This window comes from Heterodontus francisci, chromosome 3, assembly GCF_036365525.1.
Source record: "Heterodontus francisci isolate sHetFra1 chromosome 3, sHetFra1.hap1, whole genome shotgun sequence".
NCBI classification, from domain to species: Eukaryota; Metazoa; Chordata; class Chondrichthyes; order Heterodontiformes; family Heterodontidae; genus Heterodontus; species Heterodontus francisci.
The window spans coordinates 131419490-131438360 of NC_090373.1; the positions used below are offsets into that span (position 1 = coordinate 131419490).

General features: G+C 38.1%; 1 protein-coding gene across 2 annotated transcripts in view; it reads left to right on the plus strand.

The window, feature by feature from the left end:
• Window positions 1–18643, plus strand: part of tfap2b (transcription factor AP-2 beta) — a 48527-nt gene extending 29884 nt beyond the window's left edge. For both annotated transcript variants that reach the window (XM_068026011.1, XM_068026012.1), the window contains exons 4-7: window positions 4132–4348; window positions 5852–5970; window positions 9222–9363; window positions 13189–18643. In XM_068026011.1, the coding sequence (XP_067882112.1) occupies window positions 4132–4348; window positions 5852–5970; window positions 9222–9363; window positions 13189–13486 (776 nt within the window). In that variant the 3' untranslated portion in view covers window positions 13487–18643. The remainder of the gene's footprint in view (window positions 1–4131; window positions 4349–5851; window positions 5971–9221; window positions 9364–13188) is intronic.
• Window positions 18644–18871: the final 228 nt, after the last annotated feature.

The window sequence follows — 18871 nt, forward strand, 5'->3', positions numbered from 1 at the left end:
TTAGCTGTATCAATAACTGCATATACCTCCCCATTACCAGCAATCCATATGCTCTATTGTTATCGTATGACCAAATTAGACATACATGCAATTATGCGTAAATATATGCACATGGTTGACCTCAGTATATGTATGCATATATATAGAACAATGTATATGAACACTAACTTATGCTGCAGATAACGCACATTTCTGATTAATAGCTATGGAAATATTAGGTTCTGTTTGTCTGGAATGTACAAGGGCAGCTCTAGATGTACGTGTGCTTAGATAAATCCTGATAATTGCTAAGGAAAAATATCTGAATCAGGATTGTTGTTAAATAGAAGCGGATGTCTTCGTATTCTGTATCGTTTGTGGTTAGAATTATGCACCGTTTAGGTTAGCGCCTTTGCTACATTACATGTGCAACCATTCGTGGTTATTATTAATACATTAACTTCCATAACGATTGCATGTACACTTGCAACATATTTACACATTGCATTACGAAATCACACAGAAGAAGTGCGGGCTGAACATTCTGAACACGTAAAGAATTGAAGGCTTCAAGCTGCGTTTTTGTCACGGTCCATTGGTTTGCGATTTCCTCTAGTCGTTTGAACGCTATCAAGTTCGTTGCAGAATTATGTTTCAAAGCACAATCTGTTCATAATTATTAACAAATGAAGCAAGTATTGTTTTCCATGTTGATGATCTGTAAGAGAAATTAACTTGAAAATATGCCTTAGAGATATTCTAGAACTAAATTAGCAAAGTGATATTACAAGACTTTAATAAATATGATTGAAAGTACTTGACTTGAGCCACTGCTACAATGGTTTATGATTCATTTCAATATGTTAACTATTAGATGATGGTGTTTATAACTTGACAGTATCTATACCTATGTATTTATTTATTGTTCCAATATCAGTCATTCCTTCCGTGGAAAAACAAAAACGGCGAGATGTAGAGAATCAGATAAAGGGACAGATTACTTGGATGTAGATACATATTCATGGCTCACGTTTGCGGGATATTGCAATGGCGAGGCGACTCAGTATGGTTTCAGCCTTGTATTTGTCAGAATCTTCAGCAAATTGAAAATTCAGACTGTAGTCAATATTTCTCACTTTAAATACTGGAATAGCTTACCTGGAGCATTAATACTAACATGCGCTTATATAAATGTCAATGTTAAAGTGTTAGCTGAAGTAAGATAAATTTTAAGAGCTATTAGAGTGACTGTAGCAATTAATTTTAGCGTGCTTGGAAAACATTTGATAGATTCAGGACTGTCTGCAGACCGATGGAGTTAGCCATTAGGCTATTCAGATTCACTAATATTTATGTCTTATGTCGAATTTTAACCTGACATAGTCTTCTATGGAGCGAAAGATGTAAACATTTTGGACAAATCATACAGGAAATGATGACCATTACATTAATTATAGTTTCGACGCACAGTAAACCGAGTAAAATAGGAAGTGCAATGGGTTTCAACTGTAATTCACTCATCTTCCACGAGTGGCCAAATGCTATTATGTAGCTTGCATTTAATTTTTCAACTTTCGTGCATTTTTCTCGTTAAAAGTTTTCACGTTTTGTCTCACACGAAGAATGAAAGTCAGGCAAACGATACTTAACCAGGCCGATCTCCTGGGCCGAGGTTCACTGACAAGATGTATATGCCGGCCTTCATGTGGTGAGGGGAGGATGACGGGTGAAAGTAAATTCAGAATGGGCGACCTAACACGTTGACAAATGGCTGGATTTGGTGATAACATTGCAATACCGCAGTCGAATTAAAATAAGTGAGATGTGACAAAAAATATTTCCAAAATGGACAGACAGTATTTTTAATGTAGATCAACAAAATCGTGAACTCGCAACGAAATGGCAGCCACAGATATTTCATCAGCTTGTCTAAAAGTTCAAACTTGTCGAGTGACGTTGTCCCTATAAAATAGCAGCTGGCGCAGTAGCCAAATAGGAATTCGTGTTTTCTTCCCCAATTCTAGTAATAAACCTAGGGGATTCGATAGTGCACATTTAAACACAATTGGCAGGTTTTAAATCAAACAGATGAAACAAAAGTCGATGGTTTTATTCTGAATTGGTGGACAATTAACTGTGTAACAAATGTGTTAGTGACAGCATTTCTAGTTCACAAGCCAGATTTCAACATTATTTGGAAACAGGCATGGCTTTGGAGCCCATCTGGGTTTCATCAAAACGCTTACAGATCTGTCAGGAAGTGACCGGGTAGCACTCGTCAGCATGTTACGAAAAACTTTACCTGAAGTGGAAATTGAGACCTAGCCTGAGTGTGGGAACTATGGATTCGTAGAAGAATTATAAGAAATTATAGGTTCAATTCTCAACCTAAACCATTTAGGTGATCTGCAGGAAGCAAAGCATAGGGCAAATATAAGGAGGGGTCTTAAAATCAGTTATTGAAATCACCATTTTAAAGCTGTTATTCTTTTACTCATTGCGAAGTAATATCCTGGAACCTTCTCCACAAATCTTTTCTGTTAAATAGTGAACGCTGACGGCAATATTGCGGAAAAGCCCCCCCCCCCCCCCCCCCCCCACCACACACACACAGAATTACTGAACCCCACAATGTGAGAGAACTGAATTAGGAACACCACTGCTGACACCATGATATTTCGCTTTCAGCTGGGCATTTGAATTCAGCTCCCTTATAACTGCTGAACTGCAGTAACTCTGTCCATCCAGATTCACCAACCATGTCATTAAAACTATATAAACCAGGAAGAGCGAGAAAAGAAATAACTAACACCGAAACTAATTATAATTATTTGTATTTGTATACCATGGAAGGAATCTGATAGTGAGGATTTCTCGAAGTCAATCAACAAGTGAGTGATTTAACGCAGGTTGAAAGCCCATGACCATAGTTGGCACTGTCTTCTGTGTTTTTCCTCGGTTGTTAAGCCACAAATTCCTAAAGTAAACATATTTTGAACAAAATGGCATATTTCCCGAAATTCGAAAATCGAGGTTTTATGCCTCACTTAAGACTGCTGGGCGATAGACCCAAAAGGAATTCGATAAATCTGCAAAATGAAATGAGGCGCAATTGAACTAATTCTGAACCAACAATTCTTTATATTGCGAACAGAGTCATACCGAAATATATCATATTTCCATTACTCTGCAATTGTGAATTTTTGATCTGTAGATATCTTGAGAAGGGATTAACGGGGTAAGGGAGGGGGCATTAATGTATTTTGTTCCGCTTTACCTATTAGCTTGTGCTAATCGGCTGGTGTAGCATTTTGATATACATTGGAAACGATCACATGCTTACAATTATCTCGTTGATACTAATAATGTTAATAAAACACTATTATTTTCATCATTTGGCTTTAAGTTGGATAATTCTTAAGCTATAGAAATAATACATATGGGGGCTCACCATCTGTCATAGTCTCGGTCAAGTCAGCTATTATTAAAAATACATTTCAAATGAACATTGGGCATTTTTTGTGTAGCCGATGCCATTGCTGTCACTGCAGAAACTGGAAACTCTGACCAACTAACTTTTTTGAAATAATATGAACTTGACAAATATTTGGGCAGAAATACAGTGTAGGCATTCACTTGTTATCTCTCATTTACATTACTCTCAAGAACGCACATATTGTTTTACCAGATTTTGTTGACCAATTTGGAAATCTGTAATTCTCTACGAAAGGTTTTCTTTTACAATATCCATGGTTTAGCAAAGAAGTTTTTTCTTGTCTAGGCGTAAAAGAGAAGACATTTTGTACAGAATTTAATGTTGATTAAACCACGATCGAGACAATACCCCAAAACACGTGTTCTTGTTTTTTTTGTAAGAGAGATGCATGGAATCATTCCATAAATATTGATGCACTTTTCAAAATTCCAGTTTAATAATGAAGCACAGACCAAATTCCCATAAAACGACTAGTTCTGCGTTTATGTGCAAATGGTACAAAATATTTGTCCGCTGAAAAATGTTCCAGTGGAACTGATAGATACGTTGGACCGAATGTCCTTTTTGTGGTGTAAGCTTCAATATTCAGTATCAGATAGTGTCCGTACTTAGAGAGACGCAGTGCTGACTTCTGGTGTTGTGTCTTTTCCTTTCAGTCCCACTTCCTCAGAAGAATATCACGTCTCTGATGATGAATAAAGACAATCTACTCGGTGGAATTGCTAATCATAACGAGGTATTCTGTTCGGTGCCAGGACGCCTGTCCCTGCTTAGCTCCACGTCCAAGTACAAGGTGACTGTGGGAGAAGTCCAGAGGCGCCTGTCCCCACCAGAGTGTCTGAACGCATCATTGTTGGGGGGAGTGCTGAGAAGGTAGGTCACAAACACGGGAAACCGACATTTCAAAATGAATCAATAGGAAATGTACGGAACCGTAAAGTGTGGCGAAAGCTACAGAACAAAATGCGTTGAATTGTGTGTCTTTATCGGTATCCCACAACTCCCGTCCATTTATCCATCTATCTAAATTATTCAGACATATGCGAACCGTACATATTTTTCTACATTGCACAATGTTTACATCCATCCTTCTGTTTGTTCATTTCTCAGGACTTTAGAACATAATATTAATAACTATTACAATGCAAGCTTGGAAGTCAGTATATACCACAACTTCCGGTCTGAAACTGGTATGTGTAGTGTGTATACTCAGCCATTCACAGATATAAGTAATATTGACAACTGTATCTTGCACTGGGGTTAGTCGCAAAGCATTCATGTGTTTGGGTGTTTGAACGCAGGCCGGCTCCCCATGCTTCGGTTTTCAATGTGAGGACATTGATCGGAAAACTAGCTTCGTCGTCAGAGTAAGACGAATAAAAATAACGTTTTACGATATCTTTAATGTCACGAGAATGCCGACAGGAAAATGAGCTATTCCGTAACATTAAGAAGATTCAATTTAAACTTCAGAAATTTCTAGGAGATCCAATGAATTGTCTGGTTTTTTTTAAAATTATGGTTTCACATTGCTGGAGTGATAGTGACGCAGTAGAAACTGCAACGTGCTGTGAGACTATCTTTTATTACTGATCTTACACCACCTGGCTTCAGTACACTCGAGAACGTAACTCCAGGACATTGCCACCTTCACATCAATGGACACTCGAAAGCATAAGTAGCAGCATAGCTGTATCTATAACTGTACCCTTAGGCTGCAGTTATTTTGCAGCTACCAGTGTTAGACTGGTATTTGTGGAGTAGGCAGTTGATTCACTGGGGTTATACTGCCGACTGTGCCTCTTTCCAATGCACGAAGGTCAACCATAAAAGAGCTTTGCGTTCTGGCTGGCTCAATATTAAGTTGAGGAGAGCAAGAGAAAATCGTCTACTAAAATTTTAAAAATGGAACCTATGTCTATAAAGTGTCCAGATTATTCAATTGACCACTTCAGTATTTAAAAATGCGTCCTTACTTTGACCTGGCCTTATACTGCACCTCGTGAATAATGCGAGACAGTCGCAAGGATAAGATCACACTTTCTGGCTTTAGAATACTGGTTTACCTTGGGAGTTGATTTCCCAATTATACTGCCACATTCGGGTTCATACGCATCCAAAACAGCTCGCCATTGATATGAAAATAGCAGTACAACTGCATCTTTAAGAAATAATGACTTGGCCAATAGGTATTGTTATAAACTTCCGCCAGAATCTCGTGTGCAAAGTCGCCATTTAAAAGAAATGTCATTTTCCAGAATATAAGAACACAGTTCACACAGTTCACACAGACACACATATTTACACCCACATATATATAAACAAGGACACTTAGTATATTGCAGCGTTTCAAAATGTATTCTTTATTGTTTTCAGAGCCAAATCGAAAAACGGTGGAAGGTCGTTGAGAGAAAAGCTGGAGAAGATCGGATTAAATTTACCCGCAGGCAGACGTAAAGCTGCAAATGTCACTTTACTAACCTCACTAGTAGAAGGTAAAGACTTGGAAACACTTTTCATAAGGAACTCTTCTGACTATTGATCACCCAAATTAATGCCAACCACACGGACTTCATTCAACCATCCTATGAACAGGGAAACAAAGATTATTTGTGTAATATTATTCAGGATATCTCACGTTGCCAGGGATATAATTTCACTGCATTCTTTTCTCTATATTGCTTGTATATATAATAATGTTCATTGTACTGAACACAGCTGAGAAAATTAGTGACCAAAATACCTAAGTTATTCTACTCTCACAATTTTTGGCTTTTTCAAGCGAACCATTTATTTGAACTTGCAAGAGACATTATAACATCAATTATGTAATTAAAGTAATAACGTACTTTGTGCATAAATAATAATAAATATTATAAATACATTTATCTCATGGCCGCAAGCGGTTTTAGCTAATCTTAATGAATAATTTATAATTGCATTCAAATTTTCATATGTAACAGCGCTTTCAATAAGTTAGTTACCACATAAGCGCGCGTGTACACAGACATTCCCATTTATCTACTTCTGTTCCTGTGCACAGCTATGAAGTATTTTTAAGTACCTGTTACTTCACACTAGTGATTTCCCAGCTTCCCTTCAACCACACCCCTCCACCATTGCATCGACATCAGGGATAGACAGACATATTTCCGATACACATATTACATCAGGTGACCTGCATGCTACCTGTATTAATGCCAGGAAAAGCAAATTTAGTAGAATAACTATCATTCGTATGTGCACGATTATGCAGAGAGATCATATCCTTTCTCAATAAGTGATGCAAGCCATCAGATTTTACTTAAAGCTAAGCAGGCTATATTAGTTGGAATGGATTTTATATTGTTCCTCAAACAATCACAGAACCGCTGATCTGGTGTATTCGTCAATAGTATTACTGAAATGTTCTATAATATTATTGAATGGTTCATAATAGGAAAATTGACATGATAGATATGTAGGACGTCTATTTAATCGCTTCTTTCTGCTTATGACCGCTTCTGGCACACTCGGCTATTTACCATTTTTCTAAATATCTAAAAACAATTATTGTTCCTACATGGATCAACGTATTGAATATTTAACATTAGTGAGATAATTAAACCAAACTCTTTTTTCAAGAATATGTATCAGAAATTGAAAAGTTGCACTTTATGAATATATATTTTATGGCAACACGTTCATTAAGGTTTGATCATTTTAAAAAACCAGACAATAATTAGTTTGATCATTAGCAGTACAGTATCTGGTTGAATTGTTCAGTGCTGGTGTTAATTTCATGTGCACAGTCTTAGCTATCGCCTGCAAAGTACTTTGTTTGAAAAGATTCACTGCTGGAGGGGTGAGGCATTATCTACTTGAATCCCCCCAGAGCTTGGCTTTGTAGTGTTACCCAGCCTTCGCTGTTCTCTGAAAAATCAGCATCAGGCGGAGAAGGTTGATGACATGGAACTCCCTGCAGAGTGTTCTCAATAAACACACATACACACTTAAAATAGCTATGTAGGGAATAGGTATTTTCTAGCTGGTTGATGCTGTTTAAACTGTGTTTTAAAAACATCTCGCTCAGAGAGAGAAAATTTATCATTTTTCAGCTATCTAAATTGTTCTGATGAGGATTTAACCTTTTAGACGTTCCTGGTTGATCCACAATGTTTGCACAAGGCCGTATTCTTAAAAATGCCTTGTTTTATAGAAAAATGCCATGCTTATTGTATTGAAGTTTATTGTCTCCAGTGGGAAAGAATCGCACTGTATAATAATTAGTTACATCTGGCAATACTATTGTATACACTAAAATGCAATTACTCAATGCAGGTAATTCCTCAGCATTTTATGCGTAGAATATAGTACGAAATGATAGACAAATGTTCCTTGTATGACACGTTAGCACAGACAGATGGATAGACGATCATACCATCTACATAATATATATTCCATGACACATAGACAAACAGATAGATGGATTATAATTATTCTTCTTGCTTCTGCATGAGTGCCATCAGACGTTACTGATCTCATTCCGAAAGCTCACACTTCACTGTTGCAGTTTGTTATTTTGGCAAGTAACACTCAGTTGCGGCTTGTTAGAAACTCCTGGGGGTTCCTCGTTTAATTACAATATTTATCTTTTCAAAGATAAATGTTCCATAGTCAACCCCTTCATAACAGTCAAGTGTTTTGCAATAAATGTGGTCCAATGGGTATTTTATTTAGAGCCCACTCCAAAGACTTAAATCTCTACCCGAGGTAAATATCGAGCACCTTAACCGCTATAATATAAATAAACCAGTCCATCATATAAAGCTATACCGTACACAATGTTCTGTCTAATAATTGAACAAATAATATGCAGGTCAAAAGGTACCAACGCAGCCACCATTTTGCAAAGAAACTCATCAATCCAAATTAGATTCTTACGAGGTTTATTTTGACAACATATACTCCCAGTAGCTATAAGCCACTTTAAATCGATAACCAGATGTGTGTGCAAGTTTTGCGCTCAATGTTTATGTGCTAAGTATAAGCTAAATCTCTATTTAAATCTGGGATTGGACGGCTTCATATTTTTTCCTTTGCGTCTGTGCGTATGTTGGTTCCAGATCGCAGCTATCGACTCATTCCGCTCTTCTGCTCTTCTCCCGTACCCTATAGAAGCATAAGGTTCTTTCGAAGTAAATCATATAACATTGCAACATTATAAATTGGAATAACATCCATAGTGTAAAATGTTATGCCCCAAATAGCTACTTTTCCGCACTGCTACTACCATTGTCTCCGACATGAGACAGGGATTACTTAAAATAGCATTTTTGTTGATTATAAAATCATCTCAATGTTACGTTAACTAGATGTAAGAATACAACGTATTGAGAGCCCAGTTTAGTGCTCAGCTTGGAGTTTCTCCTAAATTCTCAAATTCCACAGAGAACATTAGGAGCTAATGTAAAGATAGTACACTAAGAGTCACAGCCTACTCGAGAGGGACACATTGCTATTAACCCGGCAACGCGAAGTACAATGTGCACACAAACTTTCGAAATGTGAATGATAAAAAGAGCCAGTAAATGCATGAATATTGTTTTGGCGGCACTCTATTCCTTCTTTTGCTTAATTCACTTGCCCTCCCTTTGATAAATATGTATGCAGAAATTAGTACACATATCTGAAAACGTGCACACGCTAGCACATTTGCTTCTATGTGAAAGGAATAAATTGAGGTGATTTTGGATTTGCCTTGCAGGTGAAGCTGTGCATTTAGCCCGGGATTTTGGGTATATCTGTGAGACAGAATTCCCTGCCAAAGCTGCAGCCGACTACCTGAACAGACAGCACACAGATCCCAGCGAGCTGCACTCCAGAAAGAACATGATACTGGCCACAAAGTGAGTCATTCACTTACTTTTACCTGCTTTTGAGGCCTGCAGGAATAATCACCAGCAGTTGATCTTGTAGATGTTCTGCAATGATACGATGAACAGAACACAATATTTGAAATTAGATGGCACGTCTTGTATCTGCATAAACCGGCTATTGCCTGACTGAAGGCTTCAAACGCTTTGATTTTAGATCCTTTCAAACAATGCATCAACATGTAGTTACAATAAAATGACAACAAACGAGTACATTACATTAACTGGCTGCTGGTTTTATGTCGTTTTAAAACTACACTAAATACGAGTCCACAAAACCTTTATAAAAGGTGTTTCCCCATTGCAAAAGTGAATGAACACCAATAGTTACATTGAAATAATCAAGCCATGTTTTAATTCAAGCAGCATTCTGGAGTTAAGAATTTAGTTTTCAGGAAACATTTCAATAAGAATTCCTCCAAACTATAAGCTCTAGCAGTTTCAACCAGATTTGACAAAGACAAAATAATGTCTTAAAATATATGACTGGGTCTGCCGTATTATTGAGAAAAATCCCCCCCAATTCCCACCAAACATTAAAAAAGACTGAAAAATCATTTGCTCAAATTTGTCCAGATGTTCGCTAGACGTGATTTGAATTTAATTGTTTCTTTCCGCCGGGTCAGAAGATATTACAATCTCAGAAGTTTAATTGCTTGCAGGCGATTCTTTTTCTTTGAAGACTAGAAGCGCTTGGCTTCCCTGCCATTAATCCTTCACGGTGGACGTTTCCTACTTTACGTAGTAAAAAAATTACAAGGGCGATGAATGCAGGCGTTTAGAATGTTCCCATAGCAATTTCCTATGCGTCTCTTAATTTGTGCTACCACACACGCGGAAAACGAGATAGTGAGAAAAGAAAACAAGGCCAATGACGATAGAGAACGCAAAAGAAAAGCAAAAGTTGCATTTAAAAAATATATTTCATTGAACATTTGTTGACATCAGAACACAATTGAGCCACGATTGCCCGGCATCTGATTATCTCTGTGATTCTGTGCACGCATACTTCCGTCAGCCTTAACTGCATTCCCGCCCAACCCTGTTTTTAAGAGCGTGATAATGGGAGTGCACATGTGGGAGTTCTTGTTGTTGGGGCTGGACGTAAGTTCAAAGTAAGGAGATGTACAAAGGTACACTTTGATAGCTTCAGTACTTGAGGCTCAAATATAAAGACATGAATTTTGGCTCCATTTACTAAAAGTTAGATCTAACCACACAACAATTCTCAGTATTAATTATATTGGTAATAATGATGACAGTTATTTTTGGCTCCAAGTTTTTAAAATCTTATTCTCAACCTGCGCGTTAATATTATCAGAATTTTCATCAAACGCATCCATTAGATACGCATATTTCACTGTTATTGAAGAATATTCACATACACGTTCCTGTTTTTTTTACATCAAATAAGTCATTTCTATGTATAATGTAGTGATTGTGCTAGAAATCCCAGAAATCAATTGTTGATGCTCATTCATTAAACCAGAGAAGGCATCACAATCTTTCAGCATGGATACATCTAGCATCCGGGACATAGAGTGCTTTGAACATTTATGTTTGCAATGGCATCTGGTGTAGGGGAACTAAATGGATCGGAAATATCCTGATGAACGTCACAATGTTTATATTGTTAGATTAAAAATAGATACAATGGAAATGATTACACGGTTGTATTCTAATTTAGGCTTGAAATGATGCTAGTAATCCTTTTGGAATTCCCTGCCATAGTTTAGATTATGTGAACCCTCCTTGATGAAATTATTATCCTGTAATCACTCCCAGTTCTATATTCTCTGTGATCGCTGATAAGATTAACTTCATATTTAACCAAGAAAACTTGATCTTCAAAGGAATACAATGTCGCACTGCACACTGCATGTCAATGACATTGGCATGGAACCTCATTTGGAGGCAGAAGAAAGTGGCCTAAATCTAAGAATAGACACCATGCTTGTCATTCCGAAATCGATAATGCACAGTAAATTGTTAATCCAGTTGGCAACAGGGTGTTCGACTAAAAACAATTTACTGCGTATTACCTACTTCTTGATGTTCTGAGATTTTACTTGTGTTAATTGTTAAACCTCACAAGTCACATATTTTCTTCAAAAAGTGTTTTGATGAAATCCTGTGTGCATCATGATGGAGGCTAATGCTGGGAAATGGGAACACATTTCCATTTCAACTCTCAGTATGAATATTAATTATTTCCAGGTCAGATGCAGCAGCATTATGTTGCAATTATACAGTAGCTGCCAGTCTGATACGGGTGGCTGTGGTATAAATTACAGCATCCAGGAACTTGTTTGTACTCTCAGCCTGGAACCGCAATTGTCCTCCCCATGAGAATGATAGTCCTGCGCATGCGTAGAATTTAAATATTTGGCGACCACAAGCGCTCTCTGGACATTTACAGCCACTCCAGGTCGGTTGGCAAAATGTCCAACAGGAGAATGCGGCCCTTGAGCACTTGTAAAATCAGATTTAACACGCGCTAGAATTACACTGCGTGCAATGTTATATAAGTGTTGTGATATTACCTCTTGCAGGGACTCTTTACCAATTTTCTCCGTTAGGCCAAACTTATACTCTGACCTATAGCATCTCTGCGAAGCAGAAACTACTTCAGAGCCAATCTAAAGTTCCAGTGCAAGTGCCCCATTAGAAGCAGACTTTAACGATTGCTTTCCCCGAAACGGGGGCGAATTTCCGCGAGGTGGAACATGGGGGAAGAGTCTCCACTCGTCCGCCGTAACTTCGGGGAAAAGTCCCATAAACCCCAGACACAGTTTCCCGGGATTTCCTGGCTCTTTTGTGGAAGTTACCGCAGGTGAGCGGGAGAACCAACATTCGCTCCCTATGTCTCAGTTCAAGTCCTTTCTCACTTGAGAAATTAAATCCTAACAGTCAACAGAACCAACTTTCATTCCTCGGTCTGGCTGGATTCAACCCGAGCCACTGGAATAGCAACGTGCTGATCCAATGTACCGCCCAGTCCCTCGATGCCTATAATCTTCTTTCAAAAACTGAATCCTTAAACTAAACAAGAACAACGTTTATAACGTCCAGGACTTGTCTGTCTCTCCTTGCAACTAATGGTCAGGAAATCAAAAACTGTTAAGTCTGTTGGATTTTAACTGGGATTCACAAATGCAACGGCGGGTCTCTGCGATTTAACTCTTTAAGTATTAACTCCCCTGGGGATTTCATGCCCTCTGTGATTCTATTGCATAATGTTCTGTTTGAATTCGTTTTCCATGTCTTCGTCGTAGCATTCATTTTTAATTATTTCCGATTTCGCACATCTCGAAAGTGCAAGTTTTTTTTTCAGGAACCAAATTATGCTGGTAACATTCACATGTGTTATTAGTTGAAAATGACCCCAGTAAACGTGTAACTTAACCTTAAGTCTTATACCAGTATGAACTTGTGCTGCTTTTAACAAAATTATTTCACAATGAGATTAATCTATATTTAGCTTTGCATTGCTACATTCCTTCTTTAGTAAATTAAAGAAAGACTCACATCCGTGGGTTATTATGGGAATTGAGAACATATGAGATTCCATTGAAAACATCCTGAATTATTTGACTATTGTAGTTCTATTATAAGCAAAAGAAAATGTTACATAGAAATTCATATAGGTTGGAACTCAATGCCATACGGGTAATCACGATGTGCGGGTTGAGGGGGGGTTAAACCAATTTCCATAGCAACCGGATAATGTGCCATTGCATGCATCTGATTTGTGTTATCTGACGGCAGCATTCTTTGTCTTATTTTCTTCACCCCCAGGCAACTTTGCAAAGAATTCACAGATCTGCTGGCACAGGATAGGACTCCTTTGGGGAACACCAGGCCCAATCCCATCCTAGACCCAGGCATCCAGAGCTGTTTGACTCACTTTAGCCTCATTACGCATGGTTTTGGCTCTCCTGCCATTTGTGCTGCTCTAACAGCTGTCCAGAACTACCTGACGGAAGCATTAAAGGGACTGGACAAGATGTTCTTAAACAACAACCCAAATAGACACACATCTGGAGGGGAGGCAGGCACCAAAACTGGAGACAAGGAGGAAAAGAACAGGAAATGAGAAACATTCTTCCAAACTTTTTATTTTCTGTAGCTTTATATAAAAAATCTTCTATTGACTTGGAAAGGACAACAACGCACACATAACGGAGCAACACTGGGTCAACTGTTTGCAACCAATATGGACCTGGATGCAAGGCATCAAGACCTCTTTTCTTGGTATTTTTCCAATTTTGCAAACATTTTGACTTCCATTTTATGTCAGAATGACAGGTGATTCCAAGACCCATTTGTGTGACTGCAAATTGATTGTGTTTTTTTATATTATTATCAAAATCCTTTGGCCCCACGTTCATTACAGATCCGATTTCTGTGCACAGTTCTGCATGTTATGAGGATGGAAACACTCCAGCAAAAAGAAAATGACTTATCAGGTAACATAAAAAAACTTAATAGTTTATTTCCCCATTTGGATGCATTAGCTTTAATATAGAGCCTATAAAGATATACTACCCAAGTCTAATGGTTTGCACTCAAATTTTAACATATGGTGATAATAATGACATGTACCTGCTCATTCTACTTCCAAACATAACCTCACAATCAGTAGTATGGCTGACCATAACCTTCCACTCGACATGAATCTAAACGGAGCTCTAACTAGATAATTATTCACCTTCGATTGCAGTTGTCAGATCAAGTTCAAGGTGAACACCAGCACTGCAAAAAGCAGAGTAAGTACAGGCAGAGAGTGAATTCACTTCAAAGAAACAGACTGAAATCCAGCAGAGATTAATGAGAAGGGAGCATCGCATAATAGAAATGGGCATTGTTCGCCCCTGTGTGGCGTACTCTCTTTAATTCTTGGTACATTCCGACACATCATTAAATTTGACTGGCCTCCCTTTCAATAATTGTTCATTATTTGGCAGCATCTACTTAAATATTCACTAAGACAGGTTACTCCCCTTAAAAGCCCATTAGCATTTTGATCGATCTTATTTTTTGGTGTCTTTTTTTAAAGACCCTCCTTATCCCTTCAAGGACTCTAACTATCGTGCAACTTCCTTCAGCTCAGAGGGCGCGTGAGCAACATCTCCACCCAAAGCACTTTTGACCTCAGCTGATGTGTAGTTTGCTTTTTATGAGTTTAGACAGAGTTCGCCAGTGAACACATTGAGACACTGTACTAACGCAAGGCGTCCAACCTAGTGACCCGGTTGAGAACTGATGTCGTTTAATTGTATATGGGAGATTTCAGCAGCAAACAAGGCCCTAGGTCACGAAGAAAGCATATGGACTATTACAGTACCAGAGCAGCTTGATATGATTAGTTAGGAAGAAAAATCACGGTTATTAAATTATTTGCTCGTCCGAAAAGAATTTCCTTTCAGAATTGTGCCATTGACATGTGACACGGTTGTCTTTTTGTTTGTGTGTGTGTATATATATCCCTTCAAAACTACATTCATCATCATTAGTCAGTTATTTGTACTCATACATGTGTAAGATAACACTCTGCTACACTATTTCACTAAATTGACAGCATGCACACCAAAAGGAATGAGGGCTATGTTTAACAGAGAGGATTGGTTCATGCGGGTCAGTAAACACGGGCCTATAAACTCTGGGCTTAGAAGAGTATGCAGATTCTTGGAGCTGGGTTGTCTGGAAGTCCTGGGGCTCTCTCAAACTAAAGGAGTGGTGCTGTTCTGAAAATAACAAAGCTCTTGTTTCTTAACTGTTTTTTTTCTGTATTTCCTGGAAAGGATGGCAAACTCTTTCCTCATGGCTGGGAAACATTTACCACTTGTGAATGTATAAACGTTTCGAATTGCTTCCCATCTTTTATTTCGGCCCAATGAAACCACGCTGTACTCACATATCTCGCCGGCGTAAGATTTTGAAACAAATGAAAATGACAACATCCCAAGGGTGGGGTGGGGGCGCCACACACACACACAAACCAAGTTAGTAAAGTAGCTCAATGATCAACATTATAGGGTGTCTGATTGTTCGTCTTTAATCCCAATTTTCGTTTCTAAGAATGATAATATTCCAGCTGTCTGCATTTGGACACCTTTTTGAGTGTAACCAGTTCCAGTAATTATCTATTTAGAAACTGAATGCATTCTTGTAACGTCCAACAATTTAGGCCATATTAGTCTGTCGGACAGGTTGCTACAACTATTACAAACACCTCTAATCTTCATATTTTCAGGATATAGTCATTATTGCTCATACGCACATCATGCGTTTCTTCTTATTACAATGTACAGCTATTTTCCAAGTGGTTGGGCATACAACAATATTTCCTTATTACTTCTGCATTTAGTTATATTACCCTACGAAATCAATCTTTTTTTTAAAAGAAAAAGATAAACCACTGGGACGTATTACAGAATTCAATGCTCCTTTGAGAAAGAGTTTCCTTTTCACGTGTTTTCCTTGATTTCCACTTCTTTGCCCCAGGCCATGCATCTCAATGGAAGAGTTACCACAAGCCTCCATGAGTTCACAGGTGGTATGTAGCGGATGGAGAGTTATCCCTGTGGGGACACAAAACAAACCCAACACCAAAAACTGGCTCAACTCATTATACACAATAGCAGGACATTTGGAATGCTGGGTGAACACAGGTGTGAAAGGAATGTTTGACTGGTTTGTTTCTCAGGCACTTACAAAAAAGCAACGATCGGTAATACTGTCTTGGGGAATACACATGGATCTTGTTTATTTTGAACACTTTTCAACAAAAGAAATTGGTATTCCCAGTTAGAGCCATCGCTGATAATAAAATCAAGGTCCCGGGATTCTGCAAGGGAAAGAAATCTATGGGCAAGGGTCATTGCATTGCGTGGATTTTTCTTCAGAATTCGGTGGTGATTAAAATGAAATAATTGAACAGGATTAATTTATGAAATATCTTGGCTGCTGCCTGTTTTATTTTTACTGACTCAAGGCAACAATGTCGCCTCAGTCACCAACAAAAATGGATGGCAATGATAAATAACGATCATTTTCAAATTGTGAGCATAAACGGATTAATTAAAGTCTAAAACAATGAAATCCAAGCTCGTGCATTAAGGATTTTCATGTAACCTGATCCGGGCTTCATACGCTTTTGATGATCATCTCTTACTGTTTTGCTCTGAACTAAATGCAAAGTTGGTATTTTGAATAGTAAAACCCAGTATTTAACTAGGCAGAATTTTGAATACGGAAATTCTAGCACAACTTTACATTTAAATATGAGCTACTTCCATTCTGCCAAAACCCCAATGGAATCCAGCTACCTAAATATAACCTGCAACGGTGCTGAATGAGCAGAGGAAATTTACATTTTCGTTGCTTTGCCCCCCACCCCGCTACCCTGCCCACCTCACCACCCGCCCATCACCACCCCCACCCCCCGGTTTGAACCTTCTGCAGTTTCTGCTTATGGTTTGGTGACTCCGGATTCCTAGAATTCCGGGCTCATTGTAGTTCGATAAGGCACATGTAGCCTTGATTAACCTCAGTTAAAGGCAACAGAGATATATGCAAGATTAGCAACAGAGGTTTAAAATGCCCAACAAATGAAATATTCAGCTCACTTATAGCTATCTGATGGCAATTTTGTCCTAGTCTCTGAATAGTTTACAGTTTCTCTTTCTCAAAGTTTACAGCACGGAAGGGAATCATTCGGCCCGTCGTGTTTGTGTCGGCTTTTCGGTAAAGCGATTAACACTTAATCCCGCTGTCCCGTTGCTCCAACTCTAACCTTGTATAGAACTGTAAAAGTTTACGAAGTATAAGTTCAATGTGCAATCGAAAGGATGATGATGAAATATTACAATTGGTCAAGAATTGGATTAAAACTCGGTTGTAACTCGGTCTGATAAGCCTTGATCTGGCCAGAAACCCTACAAGAAATTTAACACAACAGAAATATTTCCCGTCTCGTGGCGTTTGGCACATCTCTCTCCGACTTTGCTAAACCTAATGATTAACAAAAACCTTTACAATTATCATTTGCTAGCCCGAACATTATATATAAGTATCGATTGAAGAGCATGATTTTCCTCTACTATATGAATTACTGAGGTAGAAAGGAATGTGTCACCTCAGCCGATTTCGTAACGGTCTCATCATCAGTCATAAAGTCCTAGAAACCGAACAACAATCCACTGACAATAGGAAACAGGTCGCATCCAAAATTCAATAACACTCCGTGTCAGCTAAGATGTATTGAGCAAACATTTCATAAGTAATGATATTGTAAATCAAGTAGAAATGTTACAAAGCGAAAGAATTCAATATCTAAACTCATTCTATATATTTATGTTTGCCATACCTGTAAGCCCCTGTTAAATGAACACCTTATCCCTAAGTGGCATCATTTTACATATTGAGACGCAGTACCCAATGTTTTTTTTACCGTGCCCACTGAATATAGCAAATTCCCAATGCGCGCCCACATCGTGAAACATTCGAATTTTCATCGACAATCCTGCCAGGGAACCCCTTCTCCCACGCCACATAATAATATACTGAATTCCGACAAATAGCGTGCATTTCTTCACAAATTGCTTATTCATTTAGATGTTGTCAAAAATGTGGTCTGAACTCATTATTACCATGTGTCGAAAACACGTACGAGCGGAGATATCATAGTTTGGACCGTTCCCATCCTTGTCACATGCTACAAAAAGGTGTTTTGTCTCTGGTATCTAGGTAACCTGAATTTTTATAAGTATTTTCCATACAATTATATAACTTGGAACATCAGTTCTGCTGGATCTCCATTGGAAATCAGATTGGAGGGGGAGGGCGGGTTGTCACTGTCCATGTTTGTATATATTTATTTAATGTTAATTTAATGGGATTGTAAATATGGTGAGCCAGTAGCGGGGTATTTATCTATGATTCCATACCTCTGTGAGTGGGTTGAAAATGCTTGACGCTAGATAGTCCACTATCTGATTTCTGTTCACTAGACACATTGTAAAGGTGATGGGTAGAACTTGTTTATCGTCCAGTTGTGGTCTCATTTTAAGAAAGCAAAAGTTGAGTACCTTGTGATTTTGTTGTATTTTATTCAGTTTAAATGTGATGCTGCTTCACTTTTCAGACAGATTATGTTGCTAGGTCTGTCCACCTACTGGTTGTTTGAATGAAAACTAATTTGTCTTCAAGATACAAACGAACACATAATAAACCTTGCTTCCGAAATGAACTGGTTTTCTCTCTCTTTTAGTAAAGCAATAACGTGTACCTATAATATGAACGTGCATTTCTTCCTGAGAGATTTTCAATGACATCAGGTAAAGGTTGAAAAGTGTTATGACAATAAACCTTCTGTATTTCAGGATGGTTTAATGTTGAACATTTATTTAAGTTATAAATTGCATCATTTAAATGTTACATTTCTGTATTGTGGGCAAACGTTAGTATCTATAACAGG